This window comes from Cuculus canorus, chromosome 16 (assembly GCF_017976375.1).
Source record: "Cuculus canorus isolate bCucCan1 chromosome 16, bCucCan1.pri, whole genome shotgun sequence".
Lineage (NCBI taxonomy): Eukaryota > Metazoa > Chordata > Aves > Cuculiformes > Cuculidae > Cuculus > Cuculus canorus.
Genome location: NC_071416.1, coordinates 8,417,113 through 8,440,652, shown reverse-complemented (window position 1 = coordinate 8,440,652; position 23,540 = coordinate 8,417,113). Strand labels below are relative to the sequence as shown.

Below are 23,540 nucleotides of genomic sequence, written 5' to 3'. Positions count from 1 at the left end.
AGCACCAGCTCCCTTCTCCTGCTCCCCAGCCACCACCTGAGAAAAAAGCAGCATCTCTCCTGTTGATGAGTTGGGCACAGGCCTTGGGCTGCTGCCTGTGGCGGAGGAAAGGCTCCGGGAGTACCTTTTTTCTAGCCCTGCCCTGCTCGCTGGTGGTCTCTGCAGCATGAAGACTGCAGTCCTGCTTTCAGTTTATTCTTGGGCGATGCCACAGACATCTTTGCTGCCGAGGTGGAGGCAGGACAGCACCTCTGGGACAGGAGAACAGCACTTTCCCCATCCCAGGGTCTCATCTCGCTCTCAATCCTACGTGTGAACCACAGCTCACATTGCACAGAAGCTGATGGCTCACTGGGAGCAGGGATTTGGCAACGTGGAGCAGCATTGTCCCTTCTCTTCCCAGCACTCTATGCTCTGCCTGGACACCAATCCCCCTCCTCAGAGGTGCTGTGGGTAAGGTGAATGCTGCTTTGTGGCTGCTGCCTGTGGTGGTGGCCTCTGCTCAGCCACCCAAAAGTGCCGTGTGGGAGCAACTGGGCTCAGCATCCAGCGGGATGGGGGCTCCATGTGGCTGCGGAATGGAAAGTTTGGGAGAAGGGACCTAACCAACCGCGGCCAAGGCTGGGTAATGCTGTGGTCATTTTGGCTTCCCAATCCTGCTTGCCCAGCAAGCCCTGGTGCCCAGCCCTTCCCGCTCCATCCTGCCCGGCTGCCATTAGAGTCCCAGGAAGCGCAGAGTGCCCCTGCCCGTCTGAGGTAGCCAGGAGTGATGGGAGCAAGGATGGCTGGTGCAGGCAGCCCTCCAGCAGCCTTTGCCGTCTCTTTTTCCTCTTCCTGTGAGCTTCTCTCGCTGCTTTGTCTCTTTTCACTGAGCTGCAGTCTCCCCTGTCCCCCCAAAGCAGCACCAGCTGTGGGTGAGGGGCTGAGCCCTTCCTCCTCCTCCGACTTGTGCTGATATTCCTGCTGCCCTGACACGATAAATGGATGTGCTGGGTTTTTAATAGTTGGTATTATTGGAGTGCCTTTGCCTGGCAGTGCTGGGTCTGGTTACCGGGGGTTCCTCCTGCAATGCTCCCTCCAGCAGCAACCCGAGCAGCGCCTGCCTGTGTGCCCTTGGGGACCGAGGCTTTCCTCACCTTAGAGTTCAATGTCTTAAAGTAAATGGGGCTCTGCTGGTTGGGGGAAGCAGGGAGGGATGCGGTGCAACCCTGGGGAATCTGTTGCTTGTGGGACCCTGCCCTGGCTCAGCTCCTGCAGCCCCAGCACAATCCCCAGGGGTTTTCAGTGCCCAGGTCCAGCCCTGGTGCTGAGCCCTGGCGTGCAGCACCCTAGCAGCACACATTGCACCTTCAGCAGGGGCTGGTGATGCCCATGCACAGCCCGACTCCTCCAGCAGAACCCCCCACCTCCTTTATTTCTCTCCCTGATCCCCGAAACACTTCATTTTGCAGGAAATTAGAGGTTTTTAACAATTTCCTGGGGGTGGCTGCAGCCCCTGGCCGGTGCCTGGTACCCAGCTGCTGTTGCTTTTCTTTTGGGGACTACACAGAGCGATGCCCACATCATGCTTACGGACTGTGAGGTTCTTCGAAGCTGCTCTCCTGAAGGTGCTGGTGGCCAGAGCTGGCTGAAGCTCGACGGCACAGGGGGCCCCCACCATCCCCATCGGTGGCCAGTGGCCACCTTGTGTCACCTGTGGGCACCTTGAGACCACTTGAGCCACATCCAGTTCGGCCAGGTCTGCCCCATGGGATGTTTTTGGGGTGCAGTGGTGACTGGTGCCAGCCCTCCCCATGGTGCCAGGGCAGGAGATGGCTCTGTCCCCTGTGCCGTGTCTGCGTGTCCCCGGCCCGCGGGAGACAGGGAAGAGTGGCGTGTCCTTTGAACAGGCTCCAGCAGTGACAGGTGCTGGGAAAGGCGAAGCGAGCCGGCTCCCGCTGCTGTAAGGGATCCTCCTCTGCCTGCACTAATCCGGCTCCGTTACACCCAGGATAGAAGAGGCTGCTCCCAGCGGGTGCTGCCACAGTGCAGATGCTGTCCTCCTGACCACCCTCTGCATTGACACACAGGTAAAGCGGCCGGGGGGAAGGGGGGGGTTCATTGGCCCCTGCTCGGGGCACGGCGTGGGGGGAAGCTGGGGGAGAGTGGAGCCCCCAGCCCTGGGAGGAACGCCTCAGCCCCATGGGCTCCCGCAGGATATGGTATCATTCAGTCATGGACTGTTCTTCCTCCAGTAAGACCAGCAAGAGACCCCTCTGTTACTGGGGTGGTCACTGGTGGGTTTATTTCAGAGCTGGGCTGTCCTGGCCTCTGGACGGTTGTGCCGGCTGCCCAGAGGGTTTTTTTTCGGAGCAGGAGAAGATGAGGGAGCCTGGGGCAAAGGGGGGATTTGGGGATCGGGTGCTGGGATAGAGAAAACAGGATGGTAGCTAACACTGGTAGGATATGCAGGTATGTGGGCACCAACAGGTCCCCTTGGAGGAGACCCCTCAACAGGAGCTGTGGTCACTATCTGGCAGTACCAGCGGCTGCTGGGGCCAGGATCCCCGTGTCCCTGAGCAGACAGGGCTCTGCAGCACGGCTGGACCCACGGGTGCGGTTTGGGGTGGGCAGTGGTGAGGCCGTACCGGGGATGCTCACCTCTCTGATCCCCACCCTGCCAGCCTGGGGTTGTCATCTCCTGCCCCGCCATGGGGGGACATGGCCTGAAATTCGCACCCAGCTCACACCACACTGGCGGTATGCGTGCCGGAGGCCCCGTGGCAGCAACAGGTGCCGGCATTGGGCCACCGATCTGTCACCGCGCTGTGGATACCAGTGCACAATGGGATGGTGCAGGGGCTGGCAGCCACGTAGGACCCCCAGCACGGTGCCACCAGCCTAGGAGCCACCAGGCGGTGAAGTCATGGCTCCTGGCTGGGCAGCAGCTGCAGCAGTCCATCCCTCATCTACAGGAGCAGAGCCACTGCCCACATCCCACCGTGCCCCTCTGCCAGGCATCGGGTCTGGGAAAACCTCAGCTTCTGTGGCTATGAGCTACGTGGATGGGGCTTTGAGCACCCTGCTCCAGTGGGAGGTGTCCCTGCCCATGGCAGGGGTGGAACTGGATGGGCTTTGAGGTCCCATCCAACACAAACTATTCCATGATTCTATGATTCCGTCTTCTCTTCCGCAGGAGCCTCACTGAACCGGGAGCACTGCAGGGCAGCCACCTCCTGCCCGGAGAGTCCCCATGGAGCAGGGCGGCGGGCAGGGCAGTGTGCCTGGCGCTGGGGGATGTGGTGGCAGCGCAGCCCCCCCGGCTGCCCAGCCCCAAGCAGGGACGGTGCCGGCTGCCACCACAGCGCAGGATGGAGGGAAGGATGAACCAGCACAGGAGAAGGCTCCAGCTGCTGCTCTGAATGGGAAGGAGAAATCTGCAGGAGAGGCTGGAGGAGGGAAGGCAGAGCTGGTGGGGGAGAAGTCCCCAACCACTCTGGAGCCCCGCGATGGAGGGAAGGCAGTGCTGGCAGAGAAGGGGACTTCGGCTGTGCAGCGCGATGGAGGGCAGGCAGCATCCACGGAGAAGGTGCCGGCTGCCACCAAGGCCCAGGACGGAGGGAAGGATGAGCCTGGGAAGAAGAAGTCTGCAGCTATGGGAGAGCCTAAAGGAGGGAAGGCCGCGTCTGTGGAGGGAAAGGCTCCAGCTGCTGCCAAAGCTCAGGCTGGAGGGCAGGATGAGAAGGACAAGCCCAAGGAGGAAAAGGCTCCGGCTGGAGGAGAGCCCAAAGGAGGGCAGGCAGCATCCACTGAGGAGAAGGGCCTGGCTGTAGCAGAGGCTCGGGATGGAGGGAAGGACGAGCCCAGGAAGGAGGAAGCCCCGGGCGGGTCAGAGGCTGAGGGTGGTGGGAAAGCAGAGCCGACAGAGAAGGCTGTAGCTGCAGCCGGGTCTGAAGGAGGGAAGGCAAAGCCCACAGAGGACACAGCACCACAGGCTCGGAATGGAGGCAAAGAGGAGCCTGCAAAGGAGAAGGTCACGGCTGCTGCTAAGGTTCAGGACAGAGGGAAGAAAGCTGCAAATACAGAGAAAACCCCAGCTGACAAAAAGCCTACAAAGGAGAAGGCTCCAGCTGCTCTAACAGCTCATGATGGAGAGAATAAAGCGGCAAAGGCAGAGAAAGCCCCAGCTGCAATTAAGGCTCAAAATGGAGCGAAAGAGGAGCCTGCAAAGGAGAAGGTCCAGGCCTCTGCCAAGGCTCAGGATGGAGAGAAGGCAGCAGCCAAGATAGAGAAAACCGCAGCTGATAAAAAGCCTGCAAAGGAGAAGGCTCCAGCTCCTGTAAAAGAGAAGATCCCAGCTGCTGCTAAGGCTCAGGATGGAGAAAAGGCAGCAGCCAAGGCAGAGAAAACCCCAGCTGTAAAGAAGCCTCAAGATGGAAGCAAAGAAGAGCCTGCAAAAGAGAAAGCCCCCACCACTGCAAAGGTACAGGAGGGAGGGAAGAAACCTGCAAAGGTGGAAAAAAACACGGCTGCATTAAAGGCTGAGAATGGAGGCAAAACAAAGCCTGCAAAGGAGAAGATCCCAGCTGCTGCCAAGGCTCAGGATGGAGGGAATGAAGCTGCAAAGGTGGAACCCCCGCACGTTGCAGCAGAAGCCGGGGATGGAGGCAAGGAGCCCACAGAGGCAGCAGCCACAGCTGCTGTGAAGGCTCAGGGTGAAGGGGAGAAAGCAGCAAAGGTGGATGAGACAGACAAGCAGCAGCAGCCAAAGGGGCCTGAGGCCCTGCGCCCGGCTCTGCTGCAGAGCCTGAGCTGCCCAGCTACCTGCCAAAGGTACCCGTGCCCTCCTGGGATGGGGTCCCCTCCCCTCGCTGCTCCCGGGGAGCCCTTGGTCCCTCTGGGCAGCCCTGGGCTCTGGTGGCCGCTGGCTGGGCTCTGCTTATGTCCTGCTCCTGCTTCTAGGGAGGAGCAGCCCAGCGTGGAGGCAATGGAGATGATAGCAGAGGAGACCACAGTGGTGGAGCCGAGAGAGGGTCCGACAGAGCCTGGCGCTGCCCTGCAGCCCCCTGTCTCGGCGGGGAGCCCTGCCACCCCCCAGGAGAGGACAGTGTCCAGTGCTGTGGGGCAGCCCCCTCCTCCTGCAGGGGCCACCAAGCAGCCTGGGGGGCAACCAGCCTTGACGGAGGCAGAGCCACCCCCCAGCCCCTATCTCACCCCCGATTTTGGGAAGGAAGACCCTTTTGAGATACTGGGTAAGGCTGTGACGGGCTGCATCATTCTCACACCCCGGGACTCTCAGCATGGGGTCCCCCACAGTGCTGCCGGCTCTGCTCTTGCCTGGTGGCCTTGAAGCTTCTCTGTCCCTGTAAATACAGGCTAAAGATGCTGTGCCTCCCTCTCCCCACGCTCCTCTGGCTGCAGCCTGGCACCATCCCTGTGGCTGCCCAGGAGGATGAGGAGCATGGGGAGTGACAGAGGATGGTGCGTCCCGTGTCTTGCACCGCTCTCTCTGTGGGGATGGCAGGGCTGGGGGTTCCTCGCGAGGAATAGGGGGCGTGGAGGATGGTGACAGCAGCAGCGTGGCCTGGAGAGGGTGAGCAGGATGGGAGGAACCTGCAGGGATGGGTTCTGTGCAAAGTGGGTGCAGTGCAAGGGGTGGGAGCCTGCGAGGGGTGGGTGTCGTGCAGACGGATGAGGGCTACACAGTGGGAGTGGGTGCCGTGTCGCAGGGCGATGCTGCAGATAGTGACGAGTGACCTGTTGGGGGATGCTGCATTCCCCGGTGCAGCAGGCAGCCAGGAGCCCCTGATTTGCAGCCAGGCACTCGGTACCTGGCCGCATCCTGCACCCACAGGCCTGGCTGGGCTGCACCAGTGGGTGCCTGCCTCCCCCTTGCACCAGGGCACACTCCCACCCTGGGGTGCCCGGCGGTGGGGTCTCCTGGCCAGGCTGTTCCCCTTCTCACCCCTACCCCCCTCTCCGGGCAGACGATGTCCCTCCACCACCAGCGCCCTTCGCGCACCGCATCGTCACCCTGCGATCCGGCAACGTCAGCTCCCAGTTCAACCTCAGCTCCAAGGAGATCCTGGGAGGGTAAGGAGGGGCCCTGGGAGGGTGCGGGACACCCGGCTTTCCCCTGGCGCTGCCCCAAGCTGCTGTCCAGCCTCGGACTATGGTCCTGGGTTGATAGGACTTCTCCGGTCGTGATGGCTGGGGGCCTAGGGCAAGGATGGGTGCAGTGAGGAGCAATGGGCAGCACCCCAGAGCAGTGGGGTGTGCCCAGCAGCCTGGACAGCTGATGGTGGTGGCACCCCTCCCTCTGTCTCTTCCCAGGGGCAAGTTTGGTGAAGTCCACACATGCACGGAGAAGCAGACAGGGCTCAAGTTGGCAGCCAAAGTGATCCGGAAGCAGGGTGCCAAGGACAAGGTCTGACCAATGCCGGGGCAGGAGGTTTGCCCTGGCCACGGTGCCACCAGCAAGTGGCACGGCCAAGGTGGTGGGTGGCTGTGTCGTGCCCTGATGTGGCCCCTGACACCCTGCACTACCATGGGGCTCATTCTGCAGGACATGGTGCTGCTGGAGATTGACGTGATGAACCAGCTGAACCACCGCAACCTCATCCAGCTCTACGACGCCATTGAGACGCCCCGGGAGATCATCCTCTTCATGGAGTTGTGAGTGCCAGGGGGGTGCTGCCTGGTTGAGGGGCACCGTGGCAGAGGATGCTGTAGCGATGGAGCTGATGTGCCAGCCCCTCATCAAGCAGAAGGGGTTGGCCACCAAGGGATGTCCCTCACCTCACCCATACCCTCTCGGTCACCTCATCTTACCCTGGCTCAGAAGCAGCCTCAGGCCCTGCCTGGCCGGGACAGCATCTCCTGGGCAGCGGGTTTTTGCAGCAGAGGGGCTTGGAGCAGGGACCTCCGGGTGACCCTACATCCATCTCTGTGCAGTGTGGAGGGCGGTGAACTCTTTGAGCGGATCATTGACGATGATTACCACCTGACGGAGGTGGACTGCATGGTGTTCGTCCGACAGATCTGTGAGGGCATCCGATTCATGCACCACATGCGTGTTCTTCACCTCGACCTCAAGGTGTGGGGCTGGGAGAAGCTGGGGGAGAGGGGCAGCCGGTGTCTGCAGCCACTAAAGCAGAAAGCGCTGTGTGCTGGCCCAAGCCCTGCGTGCTCACGAGGGCAGCGTGTCCCCAACATCGGCTAACAGCGGGAGGGATGCCTGCAAGTCGGCATCGCTTGGGCACGGATCAGCCCCAGGACCAGGGGGCTGCCAGACCCACGTGCTGGGAACGTCCCCTCTCAGCAGTGGGGCAATGGTCTCCCTGTCTCCACAGCCCGAGAACATCCTCTGTGTTGCTGCCACCGGGCACATGGTGAAGATCATCGACTTTGGGCTGGCTCGAAGGTACCGTGTTCCCTTCTCAGCTCCATTCCTCCTGCTTGTCCCTCTCCCACCCCTTGGCCCTGCATTGGGTGCTGGGAGCCCCAGGACCTGCTCTGGGCTGTGGCTCTGGCCCCATCTCTCCCTGGCTGGCACAGGAGGGCTGGCAGGGCAGCGCCTGCTGGAGGAGAACAGTGGTTTGGGGAGAAGCTTGTCTCCCTCCTGCTGACTCACCCCTCTGGCTACAGGTACAACCCCCAGGACAAGCTGAAGGTGAACTTTGGCACCCCTGAATTCCTCTCTCCTGAGGTGGTCAACTACGAGCAGGTCTCCTACTCCACGGACATGTGGAGCATGGGCGTCATCACTTACATGCTGTACGTTGGGGGTGCCTGGGGGGCTGCCAGCACCGTGCCGAGTTGCCAGGGCAGAGCTCCCCAGGGCATGGAGCCATCCCCAAACCATACGTGTGCCCCAGTTACCCGGCTGCTCGGAGGGCTGGCAGGGAGGGCACTAGATGGGGAGGTGTGCAGGTGGGGCTGGGGGGCAGTGAGTGGGGCCAGGGGGGTCCATGCCCATGTGTGCATGCTGGAAGGTGCACGGTCCCAGTAGCCACACGCTGTTTCCCTTCTTGGGGCTGCCCAGCGAGCTTGACTCGCTCCCCAGGGCAGCCCCAGCTAGATTGGCTCCGTTCCAAAGGGTTTGGAGGTGCCACAGCCTGATGGCACCCAGCTCCTCACCCTCTGCACCCCCCAGGCTCAGCGGCCTCTCCCCCTTCTTGGGTGACAACGACACCGAGACACTGAACAACGTCTTGGCTGCCAACTGGTACTTCGATGAGGAGACCTTCGAGAGCGTCTCTGATGAGGCCAAAGACTTCGTCTCGAACCTCATCATCAAGGAAAAGAGGTGTGAGGCTGGCAGCGGCCGTGGGGCCCTGGGATGGGCATCCCCAGTGCTGCACAGCCAGCTCCTGGGGACCACACACTGCCCTCTGCACCGGGACCTGCAGCGTGCCCTGATGTCTTGTGCCAAATGAGCCCCTGAGGGCTCTGCCCTGGCTGCTGGCTGTCCCCAACAGAGCCCTGTGTCCCTCCAGGGTCCACTGGACCACTTGGGGACCTGCCCAGCCCCACTGCTCCCTGGGCACATCCCTCAGGTTCATTCCTCCCCTGTGGGTTTCTGGGGTTTGGGGGCTCTTGGGCGGCTGGAGGGAAAGGAATGGTTGGAGGAGAGGGACTCGAGCAGGAGTGACTGAGGCTCGTCTTGCCCCCAGCGCCCGGATGAGTGCCGGGCAGTGCCTGGAGCACCCTTGGCTCAACAACCTGGCAGAAAAGGCCAAGCGCTGCAACCGCCGGCTCAAGTCCCAGGTGCTGCTCAAGAAATACGTCATGCGACGGCGCTGGAAGGTGCGGGGGCCGGCACGGGGGGGAGGGTCAGCGCTGTCTGGGGGAGCTGGTGGGGTGCTGCCAGCCTCTGCCTGGCCAGGCGTCTGACATCTGTGGCACAGAGAATGGCTTTGTCATGCTGTGCAGTTGGACCAGCACTTCTCCTCTTCCCCTTTTACAGAAAAACTTTATCGGGGTGTGTGCCGCCAACCGATTCAAGAAGATCACCAGCTCGGGGTCACTGACAGCGCTGGGGGTCTGAGCGGGGCTCCTGGGGGAGCCTGAAACACTCGTGAGTCAAGGCCACAGAGGAACCGTTTGAGAGCCATGGGGCCATGCCTGAGTTCCTCATCAGTTTTGCTTCTGGATGGCAGCAGGACCTCACTGGGGTCAGCCTCTGCCTGCTCCCCACCTCAGGGCCCAGGAGCTGGAGATGTGTAGCTCCTTCCACACCCACGTTGCTGCCAGATGCTGCTCTGGACCCTGCAGTGCGTGTTGCACCCCTGCTCAACACCATCACCGCTGCTCTGCCACATCCCCTGGGGCTGCTTCCCTGGCTGCGGGACTGCTCGGGACCAGGACCCCACCGGGCTCCTCGCCCGCACCCATCACTGTGGAGCTGCTCTGCCAAGCTCATCTCACCCTCGATGGCATTGCTGCACCAGGAACCTGCTGCTGGGGACACCGGCACTGCCCTTTTGGACTCCTGGGTCTCCAGCCCTCCCAGATCTCATTCATCCAACACTCCCATCTGGATTTCTTTGGACTGTGAGGCTGCTCCTGACCACCAATTTCCGATCTCATCCTGGCCCGGCTGCACAATGCCTGACCCGCACCACCTCTGTTCTGCTCATGCTTCCTTCCCATGGCCTCGGAGGAGAAAGGCTGGCCTGGTGCGAGCCCTGCTGCCGGGCTGCCTGTGTTCTTGCTGCTACCTTGGACCCAAGATGATGCGCTCTGCCTGTAAATGCTGCAGCCCTGCCCTGCCTTCGCTGTCACAGGACGCTGAGCTGCCCGACCTCCCTTTCCCGCACTGTGGCTTGGCACAGGGATGATGGAAGGCGGGTGTGGACCCTCACCCTGGTGCTTTGGCATCTTGGCTGGGGTTGAAGCGCCTCCTCCCTGACCGGCCGGGCACGTGGGAGTGGAGCTGGCCTAGAGCTGCTGCTCGCACAGGAAGGGAGGAAGCAGTGATTACGCTTCCAGCAGCGTCCCCAGCTGGGATCCAGCGAGTGAAGAAGGAGGCTTTGTGTTCCTCCTGCCCTCCCTGCCCTTCAGCTCTGCCAGCAGGGGAAAAACACAACCTCTGCTTCTTCCATCCCCGCCAGATCAAGATGAGTGAGGCATCCTAATGCAGAGCAGCTGGACCGCGCTCCCCTGCTTCCGTGAGCATCGCTCCAGCCCCGACCACCAACACACAGGAACTGATGGTCGGTGGCTGCAGCCGCCAGCTCCCTCGCTGCTCCTGCTCCTCTGCCTCACCCCGGCCCCCTTCTCCTCTGCCTGCACCCTTCGGGGCTCCCCAGTGCTGCTGGAGGATGGGGCATCCCTCGGGCTTTACAGCTTCCAGCCTTGCTTGCTGTGAGAGGGGCTGGGGGGGGAGGCTGGAGATGAGGGGTCCTCGGCTCTCCCTGCCCTCCAGATTAGGCTTTTGCTGTGGCTGAGCCCCCCAGCCAGGGCTGTGTGTTTGCTCGGGGGCTGCCTGTGCCCTCTGCGCCTTCTGGAAATGCCCCACGGAGGGATGGACAGAGGCACCAGCCTCCCAACAGGTGAAGGGGGTTTGGGCTTGTCCGCACTGGGCAGGGGATTTGGCTTGTGGGGCTCTGCCTGGCTCTTGCCTTCTTGTAAATAAATGTACAGGTCTGCCCACAGCCCCTGCCTGCCCTGCGCCCCCAGGGCTTGAGGGGCTGCTCCCAGCCCCCTCCCTGGGCCACTGCCCCTGCCCAGAGAGTGCCCAGCAGCTGCAGCCCCAGAGCTGCAGATGAGCCAGAAGGGGACACGCAGTGGCATCTTGTCCCTGGGGTGGAGAGAGGTCCTGACTGTGCTGGGGACAGGGACTGCCTGGTGCGTCCCAGACAGGGCCATGCAGCTCATGATGCCAGGGAGGTGGATCCAGTCTGTGCCCCCTGTGAACATCTTTGAGTCACTCCAGGATGCTGGGGTAAAGGGATGGATGGATGGATGGATGGATGGATGGGCAGGCAGAGGTGTTGTCCAGGTTTCAGCATCTGCCCAAAACAAGGTGGGATGCCCAGGCAAGGGCTGGTGGGAGCCACTGCCCCTCTGCCCCATGGGGGTGCAGCTGCCCCCAAAGCGGTTCAGGTTGCCCAGACTGGACGCCGGGTCCCGCCGCGGGCGTTCCTCCCAGCTGCTTCCTGCCAGCAGCCTTTGACCGGTTCCTGTCGGTGACCACCCTGTGGGCCTGGAAGCCAACGCGGCCCCATCTGGTTTGAGTTACACTCGTCGGTGGTGACGTCTCCTTCCTGCCTGGCCCCAGGAGCCACACATCGCCCCGGCAGGCTGCGGGGGCTGCAGGGCTCTGGCACGGGGTGGCTCGCTCTGCTGCCAGCCGAGCCAGCACCCCTGGATGTTCCTGGACCTCCGACCTGCTCTGGGGCATCAGGTCCTGGACACAGCTCTGCATCTGTGCAGCTCCACCACAGGGGCACACGGGCACCCCACAGTGCCCCCAGCCCACAGCCCAGTTTGCCGTCCCCAGCACCCTCCTCTCCACCACAGGACCCCACGGGAGTCCCCATCGCGCCTCCGCTGGGGCCATCGGGATGGCATCCATGGGAGCAGCTATGATTCTGGCGATGCTCTTGGCCACAGGGTAAGGCAGGGCTTGGGAGCCCCAAGGAGGGATCACATCCTGCTGGAGCTGATGGGTGTAGTGAGAGCACTGGTTCTGGTCCAGCATTGGCCACTGCAGCTTGTGCCATCCCATGTGTCAGGGGTCCTTATCACACCCATGGACACACGGAGCAGTCTGGGCACGCGGGTGTAAAAGTGTGTGTCTGCAGCATCTATCCCTGGAGGTCTGAGCGTTTGCACAGAGCGGCATCCTTTCCCACCCCCATGGCTCCCATGCTGCCTGCATGGGCGAGAGGTCCCGCAGAGAGGGAAGGGGAGTGGGCAGCATCACCAGCACCAGCGGCAGGTTTGCCCCGTGCCCAGTGCAGCCCAGTCCCCGGCCTCAACACAGCCCATACTGGGAGAGGGTGAGCTGGCTGGGGACCAGGCCACCCACCACGAGCCAGCAGCGAGGCGGGGAGGAGGCAGTGCAGAGAGAGCAGCGAGCTTGAACCTGGAGACACGGAGATGGGATGCACCGGGAGGTCCCAGGGTCTGCAGGATGGGAGTCCCCGTCCCTGGGGGCAATTGGATATGCCACGCCGTGCCGTGTCGTGTCCCGCTACTCCCAGCACAGGGACCCCAGGCTGGGGCACCACGTGGGGCCAAGGCCGTGTGTTCCCAGGCGCTGGCGTGAGCCGGGATGGGCGATGGGCCCAGCCGTGCTGCGTGGGAACCAGACGGCCCTTGGGCACGGCTGCGGAGCTTGCTTCCTCCCGCGCCCCCGGGGACCGCGCGAAGGAGGGGGCTGAGGTCAGCCGCGCTCGCCGCCGTCCGCTCCAGAGACGCCAGCATGATCTAGGCACTCAAATATTGTTTTCCACTGGGGAGGGGAAAAAAAAAAGGAAGAAAAGAGAGGCCTGGGTCTGATCAGCTGTCCACGCTCCGTTAGCGATGAAGAGCAAAGCAGTCCCCCCTGCTCTGACCAGGGCTGGGATGTGGCCGTGACCCAGCAGTGGCCATCGGGGGACTAATAATGGCGCTGATGTGGCCATGGCATTCCCAGTCACCAAGTGACGCCAGCGTGGCCACTGTGGAGACTCCCAGGTCTGGCCAGGCTGGGATCCCACTGGCCACAGTAGCATGGAGAGCCCCTGCCAGCCGAGTGTCCTCCCCCAGTGCCTGCCCTGGTGCTCGTTGTGCCATGGGGTCCGGGTGCTGCTGCTCCTGGTGTCTCCCCTGTCCCAGCCAGGGTGGGCAGGACTGGGGCACGGGGCTCTGCTTCACCATCATTGCTCTGGCCCCCTTCCCGTGCTGCGGAGATGCTGGTCCCAGTGTCCCCACGGTGCGTGGGAAGGGGCTGGCAGTCAGATCCCAGCCCAGGGCTGTGGAGGAACCCCTGCCCATCCCAGTGTCCGCATGGTCCCTCATGCCCAGCTTGGTGCCGCAGCGGTGCCACAGCCGGTGCCTCCTCACCGACAGCCGCCTGGCGTGAATCAGGTCAGAGTAATCCACTTTCCCCAGCTGGTCCTGTGCAGCTGCGGCCGTGGCACAGCTCATCTCCAGGAGTGCTCTGGCCTTGGAGTGCCTGCATGGACCTGGTGGGGCCCTGGCTGGGCATCACCACAACTCCAAGTGGGGACACAGAAAGGAGGGGAGGGAAACCACTACCCCCTCTCTAGCAGAGCCTTCCAACACCTTGCCACTGCCCTCCACTCCTCCCTGCATCTGTGTGGATGCACGAATGGCCCGTGTGCTGAAACTAGTGCCGCTTGTGCCACATGTGCACCCAGAGCAAATCCAGGCACTTGGAGTGGTTCTGGATGTAGGGAGGCAGCCGTGGGGCTCCACGGGGACTCGCTCTTGCCCAAGCACAATCCCCTGCCCCTCATGGCCAGGCACCCTCCTGCTACCCCAGAATGGGGCTCTGGAGCCTCCTGGCCCCATGTTGGGGCAGAACCCTGTCCCCAGGATCTCCCTGGAGCACAGGACCCGGGTGCCCTGACCTGGACCATGTTCCATCCCTGCCACCCTGGGATTGCCAATGGAGAGGCCATCGAGGATGAGGGCTCTGCTGGGTGGCCTTGGGGACACGTGTCCCCGTGGCCAGCACCTAGTCTGGGGCAGAGGGTCCCCAGCTTGCCCTTGCCCACTGCCCACCCCAGCGGGGTGCAGAGACAACAGAGGCACCATTGGGGAATGTGCTTTATTCGGTCCGGGGGTGTCCTTGCGGGCCAGTCCCTCACTCAAAGAAGAACATTCCGGGTGTCCGGTAGAGGCAGGGGGGCAGCCCCAGGGAGTAGCCACTGCCCCCCTGCAGTGGGATCGCGCCCCCCGGCCCCCATGGCTCTTTCTGCTCGCTGGCCCGTGGCCCCACAGCCCCGAAGGATGGCTGGCGGGGGGCAGCGGGGCCTGGGGGGGCTGTGGCCAGGAGATGCTCCAGCGCTGTGCCGCACGGCCGCTCCTTCACGCAGAAGCTCAGCGCCTGCACGCGGCACTGGTAGCTGCTGCCCAGTGCCTCGGGCCCCGGGTGGCTGAAGGAGCCAAAAACAGGCAGGGGCGGCTGCACATACCCCTCTCCCTCCAAGAAGCAGGATGAGGGGGGCTTGCCCGTGCCCAGGAGGGTGCCAGCGAATGTGGGGGGCACCTGCCCAAAGGGCTGGCCCAGCCCCAGCCCAGGCACAGGCAACTCCTCGGCCTCCAGCTGTGCCGGGGGGGTGCCCGGGGGCACCGGAGAGCCCTGCGGGGGCTCCCTGGGCTGGGTGGGCAGCAAGGTGGGCAGCAGAGCAGGGTGCGGAGCCGGGCGCTCGCTGGGCAGAGGGTACTGACCTGGCCGGGGCAGCTGCAGCGCTGCCGGGAGACCCCCGAAGACAGTCTCCTTGGGTGGGTGGCTCTCGAGGGGCGTGAAGAACGGCCCCTTGGGCTGCACTGTGTCCGGCAGGTACAGGCAGGGCTGCCTGCCTTTGGGCGGTTGCCGCTGGGCGCAGGGCTCGCCTGGCACCCCGGTGCCCTCAGGCAGTGTGGCGGGGCTCGGCAGGCGCCCCGTGGCCACCGGCGAGGCGTAGCCCCCCTCTGCCTTCCCCTCCTCAGGCAGTAGGGCAGCAGGCAGCCCTCGTGCCCGGTGCCTGGTGGGCTTCCCGCGCCCCTCGTCCCCCTTGGTGCCTGGCACATCCCTGAGAACTCTCTTCCTGGTGAAGCGTCGGCGGCGCCGCAAGAAGCTGCCATTCTCGAACATGTTGTAGCAGTCAGGGTCCAGGGTCCAGTAGTTGCCCTTGCCCGGCTTCTTGCCATCACGGGGCACCTTGACGAAGCATTCGTTAAGAGAGAGGTTGTGGCGGATGCTGTTCTGCCAGCCCTGCTTGTTCTCACGGTAGAAGGTGAAGCGGCCCATGATGTAGCGGTAGATGCCACTCAGGGTGATGCGCTTCTCGGGTGCGCTCTGGATGGCCATGGTGATAAGGGCGATGTAGCTGTAGGGTGGCTTGGTGGCCTCGGGGCCAGTGAAGGGGCCATTGGTCAGCTCAGGGGCCAGTGGGCTGCGCAGCACTGTGTCGCCGACGGGGATGTCTGTCTGCATCCTACTGTCCAGCCGCAGCCGTCCCGCTTCGCTGCCGTTCCCGCTCTGCTGTGCAACCCCAGCACGGCCTGTTAAAACCCGCCGGCGAGGGGGCGGTGAGCCCCTCCTCTGCAGGGCCGCCCAGGGCGGAGCGGGGCTCCAGCGTCCAGCGCTGGTCCCTGTGGACGGACAGACAGGCGAACAGACGGACAGACACGCCGCCAACGCCTGCGGCCAGCAGCCAGCGGCTCCGGGCATGGCCAAGCCCCAGGCACAGCCCTTAGCTCCCCTCTTCCCACGGGAGGTTCCCACGACCTGGGTCTCATCCTGCCCTGCCCTGCGGATAGCAGGGGCTGAGCTGCCAGCCCTCAGCTCCCCCATCCCCGTGCCCACCCCAGTGCCTCAGGCCCCTTGCCCAGCCCGGGCTTGTGCCAGGTCAGGTGCACGGTGTCAGGTCCCAGCACTCTGCCCAACCAGGGCTTTAGCTCCAGGGTGCAGCACAGCACTCACCAGGGGAAACTGAGGCACGAGCAGTGAGTGCCTTTGGGACAGGCTCCCTCACTGCCAGGTCAGCAGAACAGCTAACAGGCACCTCGCTGCTGCGTGCACCCTCTGTCAAGGGGCTGGGGACCAGGGGCAGGATGGGACCTGAGCCAGCACAGGGGTGGGGAGGGTCAGCTCATGCTGTCCCTCGTGGCTGGGGCTGAGCTAGCTTTGCCTACAGTGTGAGTCTCTGCCTGGGCTCAACTCCCCCAGCTGCCCATGCCCGCCTTGCGCCTGTGCCTGCCCCCCCCACTGGAGTCAGCGGTACCAAAACACAACCTTTATTGGTCAGGTTCACAACCGGGGAGGCCTGGCAGCACAAGGCACCAGGATGGTGCTGGCTCTGCCCCGGCCCACCAAACAAGCACACAGCAAATCCTGCCCGGATGACTCCCAGGGAATAAACACAGCGACGTGTGCATGGTGGCAGCTGGCCACCCATCCCAGCCAGCGCCTGCCCGCGCCCTGCGGCATTGAGCACCCTGTGCACACCGGCTCAGGGACTGCGCCAGAGCATCCTGCTCTGAGGCTTTGTCACAACTGGGCTCTCCTCTCCCGCACTCAGGCTCAGGGCTGGCAGAGCTGTTTGAGGACACGGATAATGTGGCTTGAGGCACCGGGGGCACAGGGCTGCGGGGAATCACGGAGCAGCATTGGTCCCATGCGCTGGGCATGATGGAAGAGCTCCCGCGCAAACACCGGCTCCACCTGCGGGTACACGGAGACGATGGAGGACGGGCGCGGGTCCATGGCCGCTGACCACGATGGCCCTGGCGCCTGGCTCGGTGACACTGTGAACATCAGCCCCAGTGTGTACTCACGTGGGCCATGATGAGCTTCTGGAAGTGGTGCCCGGCACTGGTGGGGAACTCCTCCCCAAAGCAGAGGTGGATCTGGTACTGTGGTGCAGGCTGCCCGTGGCTCAGGTACCCCCGCAGCTCTGCAAGACACCAGCGCCATCAGGGGACACGGGGTCCCCGCAGCCCTGAGCAGCCACATCGGGGCAAGACCTGACCCGTTACCGAGAGGATTGAGGTCTCCCAGGGCAGAGGCTGGCGGAGCCCCTGCTCCAGGATGGCAGGCGGGCACTTACGGTGCAGGAACTGCTGCGTGTCCAGCAGCTTGTAGGTCTTCTCCCTCTCCAGCTTGTTGGGCCAGTCCCTGTGCGGGGCCAGTGGCCCGTTCCAGTACACCCTGCCGAGGCACTGGCGCTTCATGAAGACACCCTCAGGCGCTACCCACAGCAGCACGCCACGCTCCAGGTGGGGCAGGAGCCGCTCCAGCACATCGGTCATGCCAGCCACGCGGCTGCTGCCACTGAGCGCCCGCAGGGAAGGAAACTCAATCTGCTCCATGCAGGAGGGGCCGTAGAGGTGCTCGCTGTCAGCTGGCACAGCGCGGGAGGTGATGCGGCAGCCCTCGGCCGTGCGCGTGGTCACCTCCTTCACCAGTACGTCGCAATAGTAGAGGCGGATGTGGAGCCAGCAGTCTGGGGTGAGGGGAGGGTCAGCTCGCAAGCAGTCCAGCTCTGGGGGCCACCCAGGGCACTGCCTAGCCAGCACGGCTCCTACCTGAGTGGTTGACATCCTCCACGGGGAGGTAGGAATGGGGTCCGGGGAGAAGGTGGCCGTGGGTCGGGTTCCAGCCATAGAAAACTCCCCTCACATGGTAACCTGGGCCAGAGGAGGTGGCAAAGGGATGTGGGCACCTGCCCCTGAGGGCTCTCAGGTGTTGTCCGGGCGCCAAGTCACGGGCCAGGAGGGCAGCAGGGTCCTTCTCACCGCTGCGCCTCATTAGTGAGCCTCGTTTAAAGCCCATAGGCGCATGAGCAAGTGGCTTTGCTCTGGGGCAGGGAGGGAGCCCCAGTCCAGGTCTCCACCCGCACGGGCATTGCCTGCACAAAGGATGGGGCGTGGGGCTGTGCAGAGCAGGGTCACTCCTGCTGGGCAGCGGGAACTCCCTGCTCCCAGCCCCGTCCTGCAGCCACGGACCCTCACCTTGCTCGGCCGGGTGGGCAGAAAGCAGGCGCAGTGGAGATACATGGCTCATCTCCACCTTCTGCCTCTCCTCCTCCGGACTCCCTGTTTCGCTGCCCTGGGGAGGAGAGCGGCTGTGGTGAGGGCTGGGGTGGCAGCACGGGGACCCTGAGCCTGCTCCTGCCCCACCACCAACCCTGCATTCTGGCAGATCCCCTGCCCGAGCCTGGCAGCTGCATGCATGGATACACAGCGATGCCCAGGGGAGCTGTGTGGTGGGACAGACACAGGCAGTGCAGTGGGGGGGCGGATGAGGAGGTCGGGGTCCCACCTTCTCCAGCCCACAGGCACCTTCTGTGGTGCACGGCTGGCTCACCTGCTGATGCTCGCTGGCTGGCGACCGCGTGTCACCATCCTTCTCTGCAGAGAGCAAGGAAAACCTGCTGAGCCCTGCGCAATGCCACAAACAACCCCGGGATGGCACCGGGATGCCCAGAGAGGAAGACTGGGGAGGAAGGGTGGTGTCTGCAGGACACGGGACTCGTATAGGCATGGCAGAGGCATCAGGCCCAAGTCTGGCACAGGAGGAGGAACGGCAGGGATGTACCTGCATCCCGGGCGCTGTCGGACACAATCTGGTACACTTTGTAGGGCTCAGAGATGTCCAGCTGGCTCCTCTCGGGCACCTCCTGGAAGTCGGTGCTCTTGTTGAGGGCACAGCGGAGACGAGTCTTCCAGGTGGAGGGGTCAGCCTTGTCCGTCCCCTCGTGGTACTTCCCCTTGTAGACAGCCCAGGCCTGCCGGGCAGAGGGTGCTCAGCGCTGCGGGGGCTGCTCCTCTGCTCGGGGGGGCTCACTGAGGCACGAGCCCACCCAGCTGGGGGAGGGGCAGCAGGGGGTCCCAGGAGTGTACATGGAGCTGGATGATGGGGAGCCCTGGGAGTGTGCACATGGAGCCAGGCAAGGGGTGCACACAGAGGCAGAGGGGGGTGATCCCGGCAGTGCGCATGGAGCTGGGCAGGAGGATCCCTGCATGGAGCAGGGTGGGGGGTCCTGGGAGTGTGAATGGAGCTGGGCAATGGGGAGCCCCGGCAGTGCACATGGAGCCAGGCAACAGGCAGCCCCAGGGGTGCACACAATGGTGGGTGAGAGGTACTGGGGATGCACATGGAGCTGGTCAGGGGGATCCCAGAAGTGTGTATGGAGCTGGGTGGGGGGTCCCTGGGGGCAGACGGAGCTAGGCAGGGAGACCCTGGAGGTGTACGCAGAGCTGGGTGGGGGTCCCAGGGGTGCACACGGAGCTGGGCAGGGGGATCCCCAGAGTACACACAGAGCTGGGCAGGGGGGTGCTGGGGGATGCACAAAGAGCTGAGTGAGGGTCCCAGGGGTGCATGGAGCTGGGTGGGGAACCCGAGGGTGCACATGGAGCTGGGCAATGGGAAGCCCCTGGGGTGCATACAGAGCTGGGTGGGGGTCCCAGGGGTGCACATGGATCTGGATGGGGATCCCGGAGGTGCACACGGAACTGGGCAGGGGGATCCCGGAGATGCACACGGAACTGGGCAGGAGGATCCCGGGGGTGCATAGGCAGCTGGGCAGGGGGATCCTGGAAGTGCATAGGGAGCTGGGCAGGAAGATCCCGGGGGTACATAGGCAGTTGGGCAGGGGGATCCTGGGGGTGCATAGGGAGCTGGGCAGGCGGATCCCGGGGGTGCACAGGGAGCTGGGCAGGCGGATCCCGGAGGTGCACAGGGAGCTGGACAGGCGGATCCCGGGGGTGCCGGGTGTGCCGGTACCTTGAAGAGCGCGGCGTCCTGGTGCTGCCGGTAGTCCTGTTTGGCTGCGTGCTTCCAGGGGATGCGGAAGAGCGTGCGGTGCCGGTTCTCCCAGCGCAGCCCCGGGTACCGGCCGCTGTCGATCTGCGCGACCAGCCACTCCTTCAGCCGCATGGGCGCTCCCGGCCCCGCCATCGCGGCCACGAAAGGGAAACCGCCTCGAACGCTTTCGCTTTCCCTTTCTCTGCCGAGGCCGCGGGCGGGGACACGGGGCATCCTGTGGAAAGGGGACATGGGACATCCCGTGGGAGAGGAGTCTGTATCCCGCAGAGAGGGGATACAGGACATCTCATGGGACAGGGGATGCAGGACATCCCATGGAGAGGGGACACGGGACATCCCATAGGAGAGGGGACAGGGAACCCACGGGAGAAGGGACATGTGGCATCACGCAGGAGAGCGGACAGGGAACCTGCAGGACAGGCTATCTACAGAAGAGGGGACGCGGAACATCCCTTGGGAGAGGGAACAGTGCATCCCATAGGAGAGTGGACAGAGCATCCCACAGGAGAAGAGACAGACCACCCCACCAGAGAGGGGATGGGGCATCTCACACCCATGGGAATGGTGAAAGACCATGAGAGAGGGGACAGGGAGACCCACAGGAGAGGGCATAGAGCACTGGAAAGCACAGGGCTCTCTCCTGCACCACCCTGGGTGCCTCCCTTCAGAATCTCCGGACTCCTGCACACTCCCTGGAGGGGATGAGGGACCCCACTTTCCCGGCCTCCTGCTTTGGGAACTGTTACACCTCCATGCCTCAGGTGCTGTGTCCTCCCCTCATGCTGTGGATCTGTGGAACTTGGGAACAGGCACGGGGTTTCCAGGCGGATGTGAGCAGTGATGTTGCCCCATCTCTCGAATCTCTCCTCCACTCCAGCGCTCGCATCTGCCTCGCGGGGCTCTGGGTGCTGAGTCAAATGGGAAGTGGGTGGGAAAGGCCGAGATGAGCTGTGCCCAAAGTCTGCCAGGGGCCGACGAGGAAGCCTGACTCATCTCACATCCACGCTGGCTCCCCACCGGCCATGGAGTTCCTGGCAGAGGCTGTCCCCACAGAGGAAATGGAGGACCTGTGGTCATGGCACTTCTAGCCAACAGCCTCCCCACACCTCGGGAAATGCCTGCCCATGCCTGCGCTGTGGGGAGTTGGGTGCCCATGTTGGTGCATGTGGGGGTGAGATGGGCATCAGTGCTGAGAGAGGTCTCAGACAACCTCTTCTCTCCTAGCTGGCTCCTGAGCATCCTCCCTCAATGTTGCTGCTGCCAGGAAGATCTGTGCCTCTGTTTGTCGAGGAACCTGGCTCAGCCATCATTTTTGGAGAGAAAAAGAGGGATTCCACCTCATGGAGGGCAAGGGTGGAGCTAGTACAAAGCTGGTACCAAGCACCACCAGGCTGCCCTTGCAAAGGGCTGTCTGCAGCAGGGCTGGCAGTGTGTCTCCTGCCACCCCAGCAGCAGCACAGGGGACACTTGGGCTTTGCCCTCTGGGTTTAGTGGGCTGCCTTGGCATGGCATTGACGTCAGCTGCAGAGCCGCGTGTCACTGCATGGGGAAACCCATCTCTCCCTCCCGGTCCCCAGACTGCCGGGTCCCCTTTCACACCCTGCTGGGTTTCCATTCCAGCTCTGAGTCAGAAGAAGTTACCTCTTGTGTGGAGGAGAGAGGAGGCTTGCAGGAGCCAGCGGGCTACTCGGGGCTGCGAAGCCTTGAAATGAATCAGCAGCTGCAAAGCACCCAGCGCCGGGCTTTCCTGCAGGAAATGGGGTGAGGGTCTGGCCACATGGCATGGGGATGGGGTGCAGCCGCATGGCACAGAGGGCTCAAGGAGCTGCATGGGGTTGTCCAGTCTGGCCGTGCTGGCAGGGATTTGCTCTCCTTACTGAGCCTGTCCTCAGCCTCTTTATGCCTGGGCAGAGCCCTCCACACCTGCGCCTGCTTTGGGTACGGAGCCAAGGCTGATGCAGAGTCTCTCCCTGCCTGGCATGAGAAGGAGCGGTGATGCCAGCTCTGCGGCTCCGAGCACCGGGAGCTGGGGGAGACCTGGTTTAGGGAGAGGGGTGACAGGTAGGAGCTCGTGGTCCAGCTGGCATAGGGCTGTGCTCACCCTAACCCTAACAGCCTGCAGCCACCCTACCATAGCCACTCAGGGCGGCACGGGAAGCCACTCTGCTCTCTGCATCGCTCCAGCAAGCAGGGGATTTCCAGCCAGCTGCGCCTCTGCGGGGGCAGCACCCTGGCCCCCTCCTCACCCCTTGTCCAGGCAAACTGGGGGCCGTGTTCTGGGAAAAGGGCCCAGGACCGACTTATGAGGATATGCCCTGTTGCCTTGGGAGTTGGGGCAATGGCAAGGGGTCACTGCGCAGCCTCTCTAGCAGTTTGCACAGATCCCAAGGCCGGGAGATAATCATAGCCACCAGCTCATTAGCCAGCCCCAATCTGTTAGGATAAGCCTTTATCAGCTAGGATCTCAAGTTGGGCGACAGCCGCTCAGTGACGCACAGGACCTGTGGGATCCAATTACCCCAGCATCAGCGAAGATGCTCGGGACCTGGTTTCCCCCACTGTGCTGCTCCCTGTGCAGGGAAGGTGAAGCTGCTTAACCCTTAAACTTTTCATGCTGAAATGAGCTTCAAAAGGAGTCAAACATTAACTCACTACTAACCCTGCCCTCGCCTGGGGTTTTCCAGTGGTGCAAACTGGATCTGCCAAAACAAATACATTTTGCTGCTTGGCAGATCTGGGCTGGAGGTGCCATTGCTCAGCGTTTAGCCTCACCATGGATGTACAGAGTGAAGAGGAAAAACCTGAGTGTAAACACCTCTGCCTAGTGTGTCCCAGCGTGGGCGTGATGGGATGGTGCAGCCACACATGAGAAACACATCCATCCCCAGAGCATGGTACTACAGCGGCAAAGGGTGCCGGAGAGCCCTGGCCAGGGACCTGGGAGGAGAGGGTGACCCCACGGCAGAGGGTGCAGGAGCAGTGGAGGATGATGCACCCTCAGCTGTTCCTCTGACTCAGTATCCATCCAGTGAGGCGGGAATTGGGCTCTCAATCTGCTGGGTCCCCCCCAAAGCAGCACCCAGCCTGGCAGGCAGGTGCTGGCAGTGGGGAGGAACCACAAAACCCTGCAGCTCTGTGGAGGTGAAACAGGAGCAGATCCTGCCAAGGATCTGCTTACGCAGGACCCTCTGGGCTCCCAGGGGCAGCAGCTGCTGCAGCAGGCTCCAAAATTACCCACTCGTAAGAAAAGCAGAGGCTCAGGGCACCAAAAAGTGGAGCACGGTGAGGCACACCAGTCTGGGTGGCAGGTGCAATGCCTCCCCTGCTGCCTCCTCTGCCGCTCCGAGCACCCCTTGCAGCACCCTTGGCACAGGGCCCCAAGCTGCCTGAACGCCTGCACAGCGTGTGCCGAGGGGCCCCCGGGACGCCTAGCCAGCTGCTCGCCTTCAGCAGCCACGCAGGGTTAAATGAGTGATTATTAATTACTAATGGGCATGGTCTGGCCCATGCTGATGTCTCCTGGAAGCAGCCAGGGCAGTGTCTGGGATCTCATGTCTGGCACCTCATCAAACACAGAGTTGGAAACCTGTCCCTGTCTGGCTCCTGAGGGACATCCTCCCCAGTGGGAAAGGGGTGGCAGGGATGAGGGGGACCTCAGGAATGCGATTTGGCTCCCAGCACATGTGATGCTGATGACCCAGCTAGGCTTCCCCAGCATCTTCTTCACCTGGGACTCTGCCCCAGGGGAAGGTGTAAATAGGACAGGACTGGGGAAGAGGTGGATCTTGTGCTCCTTGGCTGGGAGAAAGCTCTCCGTGCTTCCCCACAGCCAAAGCCAACAGACTCCTAGTGCTCCTGGCAGGCTCCAGTTCTGGTGAGTGAAGAAGCTGCAGTGGAGAGGGCTCCATGTGAGTGTCCACCAGCTGCTGCCTGGCCCCTCCTGGAGCAGACCCTATCCCTACAGGGAGCTCTGCTGTGGCATCTGGGTTTCTGACCTCTCCTGTAACCTTCTTTAAGGTGGCTCCCTCTCCAGGTGTGCTGGTGGCATCAGCCTGCTCCTTCCCCGCTC

At 63.1% G+C, this 23,540-nt stretch overlaps 3 protein-coding genes across 4 annotated transcripts; 1 reads left to right on the top strand and 2 right to left on the bottom strand.

Moving 5' to 3' along the window:
- Positions 1-1,955: 1,955 nt before the first annotated feature.
- On the top strand, positions 1,956-10,927 carry MYLK2 (myosin light chain kinase 2). Its single transcript, XM_054081491.1, has 12 exons — positions 1,956-2,069; positions 3,176-4,812; positions 4,942-5,231; positions 5,967-6,072; positions 6,313-6,406; positions 6,545-6,654; positions 6,934-7,075; positions 7,332-7,402; positions 7,627-7,755; positions 8,135-8,287; positions 8,655-8,787; positions 8,948-10,927. Exons 2-12 carry the CDS (start codon positions 3,233-3,235, stop codon positions 9,026-9,028), a joined length of 2,889 nt encoding a protein of 962 aa, XP_053937466.1. The 5' UTR covers positions 1,956-2,069; positions 3,176-3,232; the 3' UTR covers positions 9,029-10,927.
- A 2,842-nt stretch (positions 10,928-13,769) lies between these two features.
- Positions 13,770-15,548, bottom strand: FOXS1 (forkhead box S1). The gene has a single exon (XM_054081361.1). It carries the CDS (start codon positions 15,494-15,496, stop codon positions 13,802-13,804), a length of 1,695 nt encoding a protein of 564 aa, XP_053937336.1. The 5' UTR covers positions 15,497-15,548; the 3' UTR covers positions 13,770-13,801.
- Positions 15,549-15,949: 401 nt separating this feature from the next.
- Positions 15,950-23,516, bottom strand: LOC104060869 (interferon regulatory factor 4). 2 transcript variants are annotated; one of them, XM_054081362.1, is made up of 9 exons: positions 21,113-23,516; positions 19,430-19,685; positions 18,242-18,431; positions 18,011-18,084; positions 17,656-17,752; positions 17,230-17,331; positions 16,752-17,147; positions 16,480-16,598; positions 15,950-16,366 (listed from the first exon to the last, which is right to left on the bottom strand). In XM_054081362.1, exons 1-9 carry the CDS (start codon positions 21,274-21,276, stop codon positions 16,226-16,228), a joined length of 1,539 nt encoding a protein of 512 aa, XP_053937337.1. In that variant the 5' UTR covers positions 21,277-23,516; the 3' UTR covers positions 15,950-16,225. The 2 variants fall into 2 exon arrangements, with proteins under 2 accessions (XP_053937337.1, XP_053937339.1); XM_054081364.1 differs by having other exon boundaries at positions 15,960-16,366; positions 18,011-18,054; positions 19,430-21,210.
- Positions 23,517-23,540: the final 24 nt, after the last annotated feature.

What these genes read in the sequence shown, in the direction of transcription:
- LOC104060869 (XM_054081362.1), bottom strand. Translation starts at nt 21,276, where the DNA reads ATGCGGCTGCACCCCATCCCCATGCCATGTGGCCAGACCCTCACCCCA. An exon ending in CTCTCTCCTCCACACAAGAG is followed by an intron (nt 19,686 to 21,112) that starts GTAACTTCTTCT and finishes CCCTTTCCACAG; the next exon opens with GATGCCCCGTGTCCCCGCCC. An exon ending in AGGACGCCGCGCTCTTCAAG is followed by an intron (nt 18,432 to 19,429) that starts GTACCGGCACAC and finishes TCTGCCCGGCAG; the next exon opens with GCCTGGGCTGTCTACAAGGG.
- MYLK2 (XM_054081491.1), top strand. Translation starts at nt 3,233, where the DNA reads ATGGAGCAGGGCGGCGGGCAGGGCAGTGTGCCTGGCGCTGGGGGATGT. An exon ending in ATCATCCTCTTCATGGAGTT is followed by an intron (nt 6,655 to 6,933) that starts GTGAGTGCCAGG and finishes ATCTCTGTGCAG; the next exon opens with TGTGGAGGGCGGTGAACTCT. An exon ending in GGCGTCATCACTTACATGCT is followed by an intron (nt 7,756 to 8,134) that starts GTACGTTGGGGG and finishes TGCACCCCCCAG; the next exon opens with GCTCAGCGGCCTCTCCCCCT.
- FOXS1 (XM_054081361.1), bottom strand. Translation starts at nt 15,496, where the DNA reads ATGGGGGAGCTGAGGGCTGGCAGCTCAGCCCCTGCTATCCGCAGGGCA.